At 44.8% G+C, this 15987-nt stretch overlaps 1 protein-coding gene across 5 annotated transcripts in view; it reads left to right on the top strand.

Moving 5' to 3' along the window:
- EML4 (EMAP like 4) overlaps positions 1 to 15783 on the top strand; it is a 1387551-nt gene extending 1371768 nt beyond the window's left edge. For all 5 annotated transcript variants that reach the window (XM_069608481.1, XM_069608484.1, XM_069608483.1 and 2 more), the window contains one exon: positions 13090 to 15783. In XM_069608481.1, coding sequence (XP_069464582.1) covers positions 13090 to 13581 — 492 coding nt within the window. In that variant the 3' untranslated portion in view covers positions 13582 to 15783. The remainder of the gene's footprint in view (positions 1 to 13089) is intronic.
- The last annotated feature ends 204 nt before the right edge of the window (positions 15784 to 15987 follow it).

Genomic DNA, 15987 nt, shown 5'->3' with positions numbered 1-15987 from the left:
GCAATAAAATCAGAAAAATAAATGGCTAAAACAAAATGTGCGAAGCTGAAATGGGCCCGGTGCATTTTGTGACAATGTGAGCCAATGTTTCAGAAGCGACACTTCTTACTTTTCAATAATCCTCAAATAGCCTGGATCTCATGAGTCGAGTACAAGTTAAACCCGGGCTTGCAAAAAGTCTTACATTTTTGCCCGGAAAGTGTTTCAGATATGTGCGCACACTATTCAACTTCCAGTTGTCTAGGGGCAAATGCGTAACCAGTTGGCAGTTAGATCCCGCTTGCAGTGTTTGAATCCAATCAAACCTTTTCAATTTTTCTTTCACCCTGTTAGGGTTGGTCAAAAGTTGGTCGGGACGGCTACCAATAACGTCTAAGCAACTAATCATGTCCTGGAACCAGTATTGCAAAGATGGGTTATGTAGTTCTTTTGACTCGTCATAGATCAAGTCCAAGATTGGGAGTCTTGGGGAAGCGAGAATTTTTGCGAAACAAGGCCAGTCTGTCCAGATGACTGAACACCTCAATGGCGAGAGGCCCAGTTCTCGGCAAAGATTGGCAATCGGGGTGGATTGTGGGATCCCAATAACACGCTTCCAGAAGAGACCATCGAGACAAGACCAAAAACGATCTAAGATGGAAAACATGACATCAGCCCCGTAGACTTCTGTTGGAATGACCTTTGCTTTATAGAACTGGATAACTGGTAGAATGGAAAATCGTCCAAATTTCCGGTTTAAAGCACACGCCTGGGAGGTCAAGGTTTTCATTTTTCCTACCAGGTAAGACGGCATGGGGGCTTCCGGCTTGGAGTTACTTAGCAAAACCCCGAAATATTTGAAGGAGTCGACGGTCTCGATTTTTTTCACCTCCGACATGCCATGAGGGCCGAGTTTTACCTCTGGTAGATGTACCGAAGCTCATAGTTTTGGTCTTACATTTGTTAATTTCGAGCCCGTTCTGTCTGATGTAATTGTTAAGGGCATTGAGTTGCCGCTGAAAACCTACCAGCGTTTGGTCAATGAGTACTACGTTGTCAGCGTAGAGGAATCGAGAAAGATGGACCCCACCCACTTTTGGGGGGAATGATCTTACCAGGTGAAAAGCCTCAGGCATGTTTTCCAAGAAAAAATTGAAAAGTCCAGGCGCCATCGGGCACCCCTGTTTTACCCCTCGCAAAGTCTTGATTTCTTTAGACAAGTGTCCAGACTTATTTAGGTGGTGTGGGAGTGCATAGCCTTGATTGGCTCCAGTATACTCAGCGGGCAAGATTTTTTTCTCCATTTTGGACCAGAGAAGGCGTCTGTCTACTTGATCAAATGCCTATACAAGGTGCACAAATACCATATAGATCTTTGTTTTCTGACACCAAGCCCTTTATTTCAGGATTTGCAGCAGAAGGATGTTAACGGCCATTCTCAGGCCTTTCACGAATCCAGACTGGAATTGATCGTAGCTTTTGGTAGCCCTACACACCAAGCATTAAGGTTGTTCAGAAGAATTATACCAAACAGTTTGCCGATAACGTCCAGGAGGGCGATAGTTCCTTGGATCCAGCCGATCCACCTTCTTGTGGATCGGGACCACTATCGCCCTCCTCCATGTGCTCGGGATTTGATGAGTAGAAATTATCTGGTCGAATAAGGACACAATGAACTTCGCCCAGTCCTCCGGGTGCTCACGAAGCATAACATTTGTGAGGCCATCAGGACCAGGGGCACATGTCATTTTAAGCTTCATGATGCAGGCCACTATGTTGTGCGTGTTCAAAGTGAGAGACCAAGGGCCCTTGCTTGTGACAGGCTGGATCTCCTCCAAGACACCCATAGTTGGTGTATAAAGCTTAGAAAAGTGTCTGGTCCATGAGTCCCCATCGATGGAGTTAGATTGATCTGCCCTTGAAGAGGTGTCATTTGGTTTAATAGGGACCAGAAGACCTGATCATCTCTACTCGCCAGAGTTCTTAGCATAGTTTCAGCATCCCTCTGGTATCTTAAATGCTTAGATGAGCAGAGCCAGTTTTTGTCACCACGCTGAGCTGGTTTAGCATTCCTGAGTTGAGTTGGTTTTTATTGCCAACCGCCTCAGTTTTCGGACCCATCTTCTTTTCGCCACCAAAATAGGATTGAATGCATGGCGGCCAGTTTTAGTGGAGTAACCGCCAGGTGCAGGGCTACAGCAAAATACTTCCAGCAACAGGGAGTAATCAACCGTAGGAGTGTTTTTAGCAAACGAGGAGGAGAAAGCCCTAACTCCTGTCGCCGACATCCTCAAACGAAGGCCCTTATTGCAAGAGTCAACCACAATCTGCATGTAATCACGAGCTAACGGGCCAGAGGATTGCCATTCGGGGAGCAGAACATTGTGGTCACTCTGAGGGGTGTTTAATTGTCTGAAGACTGAGTACCAAAGGCAAAAAGTTAGAAGACACGTAGATGTAATCTAGGGTGGAGGAAAGACCCCTACTTTGCCAAGTGTGTTGAGGGGGCACGTCCCCTGTGGTGTTATCATTGAGGAGGTGCATAGTTCTAGAGCTCATCAGTGTGTTCCACTTGTCGCGTCTGGCAGTTTTCGGGTCGTCATGATTCCATAGTTGGGCCTGCTTAGACTGCACAAGGTCAGAGATATTTAGGTCTCCACAGATAATAAGGTATGTAAGCTCCTGGTTTATGTAAAAGTTATCCAATCTCAAAGCAATACAAGCTATGAATGAGTCATCAGAGATCGTTGCAGGGTGCCAATAAACGTTGATGACCTGGATTGTGGACCCGGCAGAGCTGTTGGAGGAGAGCAAACCAGAGTCCCATACAATCGTGTTTGCTTGTATATGGGGATTGGAGGATACTGAGTTCAGGAATTTCAGGGGCCCACCTGATTTTACCGCAGTGAGTAAGTCTGCAGATGGCTGACCCAAATCGCCCTTCACTGCCGGGACAGTAGACAAAACAAAACCGTCCAGGGTTGGCGGCTTTCTCAACCATGTCTCCTGGAGTTATTAGGTCGAAATCAGCTTGATTTAAGTTGCTAGTGCGAGTTAAATGATGGTACCCCCTAGTATTCCAGGAGATAAGTTTTAACCTGTCGACGTTAGTTGTTGACGAAGCATGCAACAATGCTTTGGTGAGATGTTTTGGACGACTGAGTTGCTAAGAGGAAGGGTGAGAAGCCAGGGTATTGGCCAGCCAAGACCAATCAGAAGGAGGCAAATTTGGTCTTTTGATGGCTTGTTGAACAGACACACTTCCCACCTCTCGAGACGTGGAGTCACGCTTGAAGGTCATGTTCAGTTTTGTGACTGGGCCAGACGGGACCCTGCCGATATTCAACGGGTCCAGAAACAGAGGAAAAGTTTGGGGGAATGTTAGTCCATTGTCCTCCACGTGTTTCCCCTGTCAGAAGTAGCAGTTTGATGACCTGTTTGAAGGGAGACTTCTTAAGCAGTACAACAAGACAGATCAAAACCTAACAGTAGCAAGCTTTCTGTAGAGTCCTGCAGCATGATTTTAATTACTGGTGACAACAGGTGGAGAAACGCAGAGGCCATCCGTTGCTTGTCGTAGAATTCTCTAAGGTCGAAGTCAGAAGAGCGTAACAAATGCAAGTTTAGAATAGAGTGGAGCAATTCCAAAATCATTTGACGATTTAAGATAAAAGAGGTGTTTTTGTCCAAGACCCTTTCCAGTTTCAGTGATCGGTTGGACGGGTTAACTCGTTTTTGTGAAGGTTTGTTTATAGTCCCCCAGATGTTTCTAGGAACGTTCCTTTTGCCAACCTCCTCTCTGTGCTTGGGTTAATCAGCGCGGTTTATAGTTGTGGAGTGAATAGCGGAAAGGGCACTGGCCGCTGATATTCTTGCCGCCACGGGGGCCTGCTGGCTAAATCGTTTCCATTTGTCACTCATGCATTCGGACCCACGAGAAGTTTGTGATTCTTGCTTGTCCGGTTAGGGCATTGTCTTGGTTCCAAAGTTTGACTCCACTCGGACAGGGGGCACTAAAATCGGGACATCCTCCGAGTTGTCTTCAGTCGAGTAGGTTGAGAGGTTCAACAAGGACTGGGAGATGGGGCTGGTGTCATGCAGGCGCGTTGAAGGCCCTGAGAGGGCGCCACACCTCTCTGAGTCACCATCCACCCGAGGGCCCCCATTAGGTGCTGCCACGCAGCTCCCGGCCGATGTCAGGGCCCGCCTTCCCTCAGTCAGAGGACGTGATACAGCCTTGTTTGGCGCTCGTGTTGCTTCCCCACCATCTAACAGTAGAGTCTTTTTCAAGTGCCCTTGTTTTTGGTTGGAAAAAATCGGAAAAGGGAGGTTCTCCCCCTCCCTGTCCTCCTCTTTTGGGGAGATTTGGAAAGACATGTCCCGCACAATACAAGGACCAGTTGCCATTGTCTGAGCCGAGGAAGAACTTGCAATGGCAGTCCTAGGGCAAAACTAATTTGTGTGGTCCCTGGTCAGATCCACAGCGAGCGACTGGTTTCTTGTCTGAGTAAACTGGGTCCTTGTCTGTACAGGTTGGAGTGCTGGTACAACCGTTTCATAAAAGGTTTGTGAAGAGGCGTATGAAACCTCTGCTTGCTCACAGGGTCTTAAATCCTGCCTTTCCTTACCCGTTATGAAACCCTCTATGAATATTAGCTTAGAATGTGTCATAGCTAAAAGAGTGGTGTGATCTTTGAGGGTGTCGTTCACTTGTTCGTATAGTTTAGTGAACGGAGCAAGGGCAATAGTCAGTGTAGACATAATGGAGAAAAGATCAAGTTTATCCTTCCGAGTCGATGGTTTTGTTGGAGTAGGACACTCCGAGGAATGATTTAATGAGGAAGAGCTCAAGTTAGAATGCGGGGGAGTTGGAGCATAAGGGTCCGACAGTCGACGGTTGTGCAGTTCCCGTAATCTGGGCTGACCTACTCCAGCAGATCTAGGCATTTTAAGAGACTTTTCAGCAACCACTTCTAGTTGTGGTTTAGGAGAGGCCGCTCCAGTAGACCTAGGCGTTTTAGGAAACCTCTCAACATCCGCTTCTGATTGTGGTTTTGGTAGAGCCACTGTCATGTCTGCAGGGATCAACTCACTGGGAGAGGGGTCCAAAGGTACCAATGCCGACTCCAATGTTGGTTTGCCGTCCCGTGGCTTTCCTGCCGTGACCCTGGCTGAGGCTGGGTATTGTTGCTTGGTGTAAAAGACTTCACATCCCCAAAACTTCCAAGGTTATTCAGCGTAGGGGCAACTGGTGGTGCAGGCAGAACCTTTAAACTCCTCACAACAGTTTTAAAGTTAAAGGGTACTATCAAAGGAGGCACTACTACCAGGCCCCCTTCGACCACCTTCGGCCACCTTTGAGTGAGTCGGGGACCAGTTCCAAGTTTCAGTGACAAATGTAAACATACAATGTAGAGGGAGGTTTTTAGATTTTTGCCGAATGCCAGTATGGAGGTTTCTGCGCTGAGAGCTGTAGGGAGACTGTTCCAGAATTTGGCAGCTATGTAGGGGAAGCCAAGCCCATCTGCTTTGGCCCATTTGGTGTGGGGCGTGACCAGAAGATTAGAGTAATGCGTACGTGTGGAAGTCACTCTTGTGATGGTCTGACAGGTATGAGGGGTCTGTGAGGGATAGGCATTTGTGTGTGAGAGTAAGGATTTTGAAAGTAAGTCTTTTACAGGGAGCCAGTGTGCTGCTTGTCTTGCATAGGAGATATGGTCCCTTTTCGGAATGCTCAGTGCTGCTCTTAGGGCGTTGTTTTGGGTGATTTGGAGTCTGTTTGTTTTTTGCTGAGGTACCGGCAAGGAGGGCGTTGTAATAGTCAAATTTGGCCCCTCTAGTAGCTTTGGCTATTGTGAGACGATTCAGCTTGGAGAGATAGGGTTTTATGGCATTGATGAGCTTGATGGTGTGAACCGATGCGGAGGCAATGGCGCTGACCTGTCTTGTCATGGAAAGTGTTGAATCAATGTGGACCCCTAGAGTCTTTACAGACGCGGAGACGGTTATGATAGTGTCATCTATGCTGATATTGGAGTATAGATTATCTAGTTTGGCTAACGTAGCTTTTTTAACTAGGATGATAATCTCAGTCTTGTCTCCATTGAGGCAAAGGCCATTAGCCACCATTCAGGCTTGGATAGTGGAGTAGATTAGGTGTAATGCGATGGCATCTTGGTTGTAAGAGCCGGAGAGTGGTAGGAGTAATTGAGTGTCATCAGTGTAATTGGTATACGCTATACCTAGTGCGTCAAGTTTGTCGAAGAGAGGCTTCGTAAATAAGCTGTACAATGTGGGGGCTGTGCAAGATCCTTGGGGGACTCCGCAGTGGATAGTGGTGGGGGCTGCATTGGCTATGTCAGAGAAGACTTTCATTGCTCTTTCTTCAAAGAAGGAAGTGATCCAGGATGCTGCTTCTTTGGAGAATTTAGCTGAGTGGGTGAGGTGTGCAGTGAGAGTTTTATGATTTATAAGATCAAAGGCAGCCGAGAGGTCTAGTAATAAAAGGAGTGCTGGCTTGCCTTTGTCCATGATTTGAGTGATTTGGTTTTTGAGATCAACCAGGGCAGTTTCTGTGCCATGCCCTTTGGAGAAGCCTGATTGTCTTTTCCATAGGATGGAGTTGGTTTCAAGAAAGTGTTGGATCTGGCTGCGGGCTGCTTTGTCCAGAATTATGAGAAGGAAAGGGACGGTGGTTATGGGCCAGTAGTTATTAGGCTGGGCTGGCCCTAGAGAAGGTTTTTTTAAGAGGGGGCATACCCAGGCTTCTTTGAGGCTAGCAGGAACGATGCCTGATTTAAAAGATGCGTTAATGAAAGCCGTCTGAAGAGGGACGAGGGAATTGGCACAGTCCTTGATGATCTTAGGTGGGCATATGTCTCCTTTATACATGGATGGTTTAAGATGTTTAAGGAGGTTAACTTCTGTTTCCATGATGTCTCTGAATGAGAATAGGTTGAGTGGGCTAGAATGAGTGAGGACAGTTTGCGGAGGCAAGTGTTGATGGGGCAAGGCTTTGCAGTGATCCTGGATTTTCTTTTGTAAGAGGTCAATTTTGTTAAGCATGGCAGAGTGTATACTTGCACACCAGGCCTCATCTTTGATGATCTCATCCGGGCTGGTGGGTGGAGAGAAGAGTTTGTTGAAGATGGTGAAGATTTCCTTTGATTGGAAGTTAGCATTGGTAATACGGCCGTTGAAGGAGTTAGATTTAGCTTTAGAGATGGCATTTTTGTAATGGTGGGAGATCTCAATAAAGCTATCCTTGGTACTGTCGCAAGGGTTGTCCTGCCATATTTTGAGGGCTTTCCGTTTTCTGGTGCATAGGGCTTGACATTATCCTGTGAACCAGGAGTTCATGCAGTGATTCCTTTTCCTTTTTATATTCAAGGGGGGCTATGGAATTGATAGCTTTAGTCAGGGTATAAATGTCTTCTAGGATGTTCGGGTCATTGGAGAAGGGGGGTGATAGTTCAGGGATCTCCAGGTAAGGGCAGAGATTGTCCTTGTTGAGTTTTTTTGAGCTTCTGACTCGGGCCTCTGGGGTATGTGAGAGAGTTTTGCTGGAGGGGGCTATGGGTATTGTGAATTGGACACAATTGTGATCAGTCCATGGGTATGCGGCGTTAGAAGTGACGATGGAGGAGCAGTTGTGGTCGGCGACCCAGTCAAGGGTGCAGCCTTTTAAGTGGGTAGTACTGGTGACTTTTTGAAAGAAGCCTAGGTCCTTTAGAACTTTAGCGAGTGTAGCAGCAGCTTTGTGTTTGGGGTCGTTTAACCCAAGATTTAGGTCACCGAGAAGTAGTGTCTTGGTGGTGCTTTTAATATTGTCACTAAGTAAGTGGATGAGATGTCCCTTGGAGTCAGAGGCAAGTCCTGGCGGTCGGTATAGGATGTGAATGTTAATGGTGCTGTTGGGTGACAGGGAGAGTTGGGCAGATAGAATGTCTGAGTTGCCTTCCCAAGGGCGGTTATTTAGCCTAAGGCATACGTTTTCCTTTGAGATAAGAGCTACTCCACCTCCTATTCATGATGGCCTGTCTTGTCTAAGGATGGAATAGTCTGGTGGAAGGGCTAGGGCAATGACTGGGCTGGAAGCCTTGTGTAGCCACGTTTCAGTGATGGCAAGTAGGTCAAGGTTGTTAGTGGTAAGAAGATCATGTATTTCTAGGGCATGTGCAGGAAGGGAGCGAACATTGATTTGGGCACATTTGAGGAGTGGCGTTTGTGGGTTTGTCTTTAATAGGGGTGTAGAGGGAGGGGCTGTAGTAGAGGTGGGGAGATGCGTGCTGGTGGTGAGTGTGGGTTCGGGAGTAGTGATGTCCTATGGGGTGGAGGCACTGATTTAGCAACTTGGAGGTGGGTGTGGTGTGAGGGGGGACGGAGGTTTGATTGGGTGCACAGTCTGCGATTCCTGAAATTGATAGAAGTGGGGAAGCAGGTCAGTTGCAAAGGTAGGGTGCGGCTCCTAAGTCTATGGAATCTGCTGACTAGGTTAAGTCGTAGCGACAATGAGGAGGCAGGCTCCGTAGTGGCTTAGAGGGGCCCATGGGTGGCCATGAGTGTGGAATTATTGCGGGCGGGGGAAGGCTCTGTGGAGTGATTGAATTGTGGTGACCATGTGCAGGAGGGGCAATTAGGGGGGTAGCTAGAAGGAATTTGGCGATGGTATGGAGAAAGGCAGTTGCCAAGATTAGGAGGGTGAGCCCAGTTGGAGGGGCAGGGCGGGTGTTTGGGGGAGTGGGTGTGACCCTGGATGGCATGGTGGTGTGGGTCAGAGTGCGGGCAATTGCAAAGGCAGCACGGTATGAGGCAATGATGGACACAGTGCTAGGACCGAGGACAGTACAATTAATAATTGCAGAGAGGTCCAGTGCAGTGAGCGCCGGGGATAGACAATGTAATCAGGCACAGAACAAAGTATATAGTTAATTTTGTAAGGTTGGGTGCAATAAAAAGCTGTGAATAGACAGTATGAACATGCAGAGCGTGCAGTGATGCTTAACATTTGCACTGGCAGCAGAAAACGGCGGCAATAGAGGGCACAATTCTAAGCACGGACTGTGGGAGCAGTAGTGACTGATCCAGTAAATGCGGTTCGTGGACAGAAATGTTTGATAAAATTTATGACAAGCTAGGAGGCATAAATGCAGTGCATAGAAATAGGCTAGTTCAACATAAATGCAGTGCATAGAATTTGGCTAGTTCAACATAAATGCAGTGCTTAGAAATAAGCTGGTTTAACATACATGCATAGAGATGGACTAGTTCAGCGTACACGCAGTGGGTAGAAATGGGCTAGTACAACATCAATGCAGTGGGCCAATAGGCAGGGTGCATAGAGGTGGCCTAGTTCAGGTTTAATCAATAGGTCATTGAACAGGGTGGCTCGTATAGATAAGCTGGTTCAACATGAATATAATATGCCAGTAAGCATGAGGGTAGGATAGTTCAGCTTCAGTCTTGAGCATTAGGCCAGAGAACAAGGCGGTGCACGTATGCAGGTAGGATTGAGTAAAGTGGGGCACTGGTATCAGTAAGGGTAGGGAGAGGAGTACTGTGAGGTGCTAAGGTATCAGATGGCATTGGTGAAACAGATTAGTTTGCGATGCGCCGAGCGTTTAAAACGGGGCGCAGTGGAATATTGGTTGCATGAAGGATTACAATAGGGGCTAGCAGGGTTGTAACAGTGCCATAGGCTATGTGTGGCATATGTACTGAGCGCTATGGCGACTGTGAATCGACGTGAGGTTGAACATTGTAGGCATTACGGCCTTGTGTGCTGACCACGTAACGGAGCACGATCAACCTCGTTGGCCAGCTTTAGGGCCGTACGAAGCACTCGCCAGCAACACCATGAGCTGTCGACTGGAACAACGGCTCCTGAGAGGTATTTTTGTATGCTGGCTGGAGTCCTTTTCGGTCCGGACAGGTCCAGACAGGTGCAGGCCTTTATCAGGGGGGCCTTTGTCAAGGGGGGGCATGGCTGGCTCCTTACGGTCAGGCTGTGCGGCCTGTGAGCGTAGCCACTTTTGAAAGTATGATGCATCTTGTCATGCTTGAACCTATTTTTGCTTCAAGTTCCCCGGAGCGTAAGCAGCAGTTAGCCGATTCTAAGGAATTAGATCCTAATAAAAGTTTATTGCTGCTGATCTATGACCTCCCATAGGGTGTCCTGCAAAGACAAAACAGCTACTTACAAGTCTGAGGAGGGGGAAAAGCACAAAGAGAAAGAAGGTGGTACTGATAAAACTGGATTCCATAAGGCCCATAAAAAGAATAAAGGTGGTAAGCCAGATGGATATCCTTGTAAGAGTAGTGGGACTTTTCATCCTAAACAAGTGATCACAACCAGCAGGCAAATAGGGTGATCTAGTGGTTATTTCTCAAAACCTGGCACATGCCCTTAAGTAGCAAACATACTGAAGTGCCATCCATACCACCTGTGCAAGTGACCATAACCGATGTATCAATGTTGGTTTGAGGGTTCACTGCCACTAACTTACAGCACAGGACAGGTTAACCTCTAAACAGCAGCCCCCCCACATAAATGTTCTCTCAAGCAAGCACTATAGTTTCGAAATACTCCTCCACCGCAAGTGCATTCTCATAAGCACAGACATGACGGTCATGTTTTACATAAACAAACAAGGTGGAACACTCACTCCAGCATTGGTTCACATTGCACAACGGATTTGGCATTAGTGCATAAAGAGGGACATACAGCTCCACGTGTTCTAAGAATTCCATAACTGTACAAACCGTCATAGCAGGTTAGTGATTCAAGCACACATGTAGGAACTGGTCACAAGTAGTCCGACAAATCTCCAAAATATAGGGGCATAGGCTTAGTTGCCGCAAATGCTGAATGCCCAGCCGTTTCATCCATATACCCACTACGAGGGTCTCTAGGCAACGCTCCAAGGATGATTTTGTCGGGTGCATTTGCTTTCAGTTTTTCCCCAGATTCCCCGAGTCCTCATTGGTTCACAAATCACTTCAGGAGAAACACATTCTGAAACTCATTGATCCAACCTGGGCAAGGCAAGTGTGATAGCCACATCTTCTACACATAGCGCTGCAACCACAAATCAAATTGCACTAATCTCACAATCTCACTAATCTCACAGCAGAATCGGCAAGTAACAATTTACAACTCTCAAGCTATGAACCTGGCATCTTGGCTCCTGATGTTATAGAATTTGGTTGCATAAATCTGCCGTAGGGTTGCATGGATACACTTCAGGAGGCCAGATAACCTGACACCAGAAACTGTTACTTCAATAAATGGTAAAGGTTTATTATCTGGTGCAAAAGAAAGCAAGTCAATCCTGTTGACTGCTCACTTGCAGACTTAGTTATTTGCTAGCCTCAAGTTTAATCTAAAATTCCCTTGAAGTCGACATTGTTGCGCTAGTAGCATGCATCACCTCCCAACATAGTCTCGTGGTATAAGGTAGCTGTGGTTAAAACCTTCATGGATGGGTAATACGTCTAATACGTCTACACCCACGTGTGGTGCCACCCTCCAGGCTTGGGTTTAAACACAGTTATATAGGCTAATGGGGCCCTCTTTTTTGAGTCCGTGCATAAAGCATCTCTTTAAGTCTTCACTTACAAGGCATCTTTCCTCATAGCCATTATGTATATTGGGTAAGTGAAAGCCAAGCCCTCTTGGTAGAGGAAACATTTGTTGCAATGCACAAGAGTAAGGAGGTACTTTGAACACATCCACATTTGTCATCTGAAATGTATTACACAATTTCATGTTAATCGGTCCATTGCATTACCAACTGTCTTACAACACCCTCTTACTCAAGGGAGGAAATTGCTATGTACACATGATGTACGTAGAGCTGTCATCTTTTATTTTGAACAGAAACAAGTTGTTGCATAAAGACAGTCAGTTCTTTGTGTGTTTTGCAGCAAGGAGCGGCAGGGGTGTCCACTCACAAAAACTACCATTGCAAGGTTGATTGTACGTTGGTTGCATTCAAGGCTATTCTAAGCTATCATAAAAACAGCTGCTATTCGCGTCTAAATCTCTTTCAACAAGAGGGGCTTGGGCAACGTTGGCTTTGATTGCAATTTCCCTGTTGACAGCATTTGCAAAGCTGCCACTTGGAGTGAAGTGCACAATTTCACATGCCACCATTGTGTAGACAAACGAGCATGGGCAGATTCACAGTTGGGACCTGGTTTACAGGTGCTGCTTGCTAGTCTATATAAAGCATGCATGTCTTACAGATTCGCAAGTCTAAGAAGATTGCTTACACAGTAATATTATTTCTGTGGCTTGCATATGTTTATTCCCATTCACCCGCCCTTCCTCCCAGGGTTGGAGCTGAAGTACAGACAATTACTCACTGCTTTCTCTGCTCTTGCTGCTAATGACATGTCAGACAATTGAAGCAATCTGGGGATATCGAAGTGTGAAGCATCATGGGTGCATGTAGGGTAGAGATGGTGTGACATGAATGCCCCTGTCGAAACCCTTTTATTTTGGAAGTAAACCACTTGTAATCCTCTGGACCAATCACTAAATGACTTCATCTTCAGCAAACAATGTGAATCTTAAAAAATACAATCCTCAAAAAGGCTATTAGAAAATGCGCCATATATAATATAATGCTAAAGGGTGCCAGTTGTCACCCTATAGATGTGAAATCCATTATTCATTGACTTTTCAGAAAATCCTCTTGCTAATAAACGTAGATGTGTATGATGCATCTGTGTAAAAATGTGTATGAAATGTTCCAGAGTTGTTTTTTGAAGCAGGGTGCAAAAACGGGAAATGTTGGTGCAAATTAATCAACCCTTTTAATGTGCTTATGAGCTGTGCATTGGTGATGCATCAGTGTTAAGGAGGCACAGCTTTCAACGCTTACCATATTTAAAAGGTGGTGTTTCGTTAAACCATGAACTATGCCGCTACTTGGTGTTTTTCACTCAATTCAAAGCAGTTTTTCTATTAGACTCATTCGCCTAACTCGTTATCTAAAGTTATTTTACTGAATATATGTATATATGCTTCATAAGATAGTATGTTTGCTTATTGTAATCTGAATCAAAATGTATTAATTGCTGTGTGTTTTTGTTCTTTCTCTGTAGGCCCCAAGTCACAAGTACAGCGCTCATAGCAGCCATGTTACCAATGTCAGCTTTTGTCACAATGACAGCCACTTGATTTCCACTGGAGGGAAAGACATGAGTATCATTCAATGGAGAGTTGTGGAGAAACTGTCTCTGTCGCAAAATGACAATACATTAGAAAGTGGTACCGCCAAATCCCCAGTCCTTCCTAGTGACAATTCTGTGCAGCCAGGGACCCCTGATTCAAACCCCCAACCTTTCAATGAGATTTCTCACAATGAAAATTCAAATCACAGTTCTCCTGTATTGATGCAGAACAATGTAGTGGGGACTCTGGAATCACCCGAAGAGCAGTTTGAAGAGCAAAGTGAAAGGAACAGTTTAGACCTAGCGGAACCAAACGGCCATGAACCATTGAATGAGATAAATGAGGAGCCGAATGAATTTGCTACTCTTTCTGAAATCCAGCAAGATACCGAAGACCAGCAAGATAGTTCACCAGTGTCTTAACATTTTGAAATCAGAGGATCATCCTTTTCCCCATGGTGTGTGCTTTCGTAATGGGAAGAGGGTTTATAGTAGGGAAGGGTAAGTAGCTGTGAATGATGATCACCCAAGCTGCTGGCTCTAGTGTGATTGTAGTCGGAGCATCTGCTTCACGGCATGGAGCTGTCCAGATGGCTTAAAGGGCAGACAATTCATGGAGCAGGCCAGGAGCGGATGTAGTGGGACAAAACTGTAGCTTTGTTTTTTATTCTGCAACATGTGTCAAAGGTTATATGTTGTAAAAGTGTGGAATGGGTGGGGGTGGGGGCAGTTCTAGTAATGCACTCAAAGGTAGGATCCGAACGAACTCCCAACACCAAATAGGCGGATTTAGCAGCTGAAGAAGCTAGCTCTGTTATCAGGTGCAGAGCATTGTTGCAAGTGAGGCGGCACCTTCTGGAGCCTTCCACACGTCTTGTAACAGAAACCAATGCCAGGCTCACGGCACTGCCTTTTTATGAACACATATGCAATTTTCTTAAGCCAATTTATAGATCATGGGACTTCTGCTGGAGTCTATTTGCCTTGGATGCAACCTCTTCTTAGAAATGCATTCTTAAACACTTTATTTTTTTTGGATCTATTGACAACAATACCCTTTTTAAAAAAAAGTACTTCCAATAAATTATGAATTGCATACCAGCTAAATTTATTGCGGTTTGTCATGTGAGTGACCTTTTTAGAGCTTCTCCAGTAAAAGAAAATATATTTAATTTTTGTAATTTTAAATCTGATTTCATGAAGTTGTTTGTAATCTCAAAAGAATATCACAAGAGGCCTAACAGCTAGAACGTTATTCTTCACCAATACAATCTCATTCCCTGATGTAAAGGCAAATGGGAAATTAGGTAGTTCAAAAGATCTAACTGGTGCTACACATGTATGTGTTATTTGATATTTTTTATATTTGCCTAAATGAGTCATTGGCAAAATATTAATTAAAGGCCACAATATAAACTTCCTAAGGATGCACACATTGCGCGTTCTTGCTGTTTTTATGATGTTTACGAGTTGCTGGTGTATGATTTTATTTGTCCTCTTATGAGATCTTTATATTTTCATCAGAAACAGTTTTGACACAATATCGGTCTAACATCGTCCCTTATCATATCTTTCAAATTTGGATGGGGAGAAAAGAAAATGATTGAGAAATATGTGTTACCATAGTATTTGTTTAGATTTTGACTGCGTACATATTTTTTAAATGTGTTGCCTTGTGAGGGTGTTTTAGTTGTACGTGTTTAGAAACGTTGGTCGTGTTCTTCAGTCTTAAGTGTGCAAGCGTTTACGTGATTGCACCATTCCAAAGTGCATCGAAACTGTCATTCCCTTTTAGTATCTTCTCAGGAGTAATGCTGCAGCAGAGCAGGTGTTTAGCCATCAGCTCGTATTTGAACGGACTTCCCAAAGGACATTTTAGACGCTCTTTACTGAAACCTGTTGCATTTGGCGCAGAACGGGTTCTCCTGTTTTAGTAAACCGGACCCTCATATATTTATACGCGTTTATCTATATCTTCTTGTTTACATCAGTTCTAGAAAACCTCAAAATACTGTAGTTCTCTTCAGATGAAGAGTGAAATGAATTCCATACAAGCCATCTGCTTTAAGTGTGCTCTGTACATAGCATATGAGAGGGATGTAGTAGTGTCCGTCTTCTAGGTTTGCTTAACTATAGCAATAGAACACAATATTTTCAAGTCTTGGGGAGGTTATCAGTCTGTACAGTATACAAGCAGGAGAGGCAAATAAAAGTGCAGAAACAGAGATTTCAGTGTATCTTCTTGTGGTCTTCTGTCGAGAATGCCATTTCATTTAGAAACATCTACACGTGTCACCCTGAGGTTTTCATTTAAAATGAAATGTATGGTTGTGATAATATCATTGTGTTCATTTTTTTTTTTTTTTTTACTAATATGCAAAAAGCCTTACAGCTATCAATTGCTGGCAACTGCTGTTTAATGGATACAAAAAATCTGTGATAATGTATGGACATGAGTGGAATCCTTTAATTGTAGATGTTTTAGGGGAATACAATTGTGAATGAAATATGAATAAGAGTGTTTCATGTGAAAATGTTTGAGCCATTTCTACCTATCATGCATTCCTGTCTCATGGCAGAACATTTTGAAGATTAAAAAACTGAATAAAATAATCTAAATGAGAACCTTTGTATTTGTGTTTGTGGTCTGCTCATATTACACTGTAAGTTGGGAATTGTTCAAAAATGCAAGTTTCCCCTTTCATCAAAGGCCAGAGTACTGGTAATTTAATTACGTCATGTTTAAGGGTCATCTCAATTTCACTTGTTGTAGGAATGATTCTCCAGCATGTGGTCTGGCATGGATTCACATGCTCATGAATATTCCAT

Source organism: Ambystoma mexicanum, chromosome 4q (assembly GCF_040938575.1).
Source record: "Ambystoma mexicanum isolate Mex_15411 chromosome 4q, UKY_AmexF1_1, whole genome shotgun sequence".
NCBI lineage: Eukaryota > Metazoa > Chordata > Amphibia > Caudata > Ambystomatidae > Ambystoma > Ambystoma mexicanum.
The sequence above is the reverse complement of the archived record's forward strand: the minus strand, read 5'-3'. Positions and strand labels throughout refer to the sequence as shown.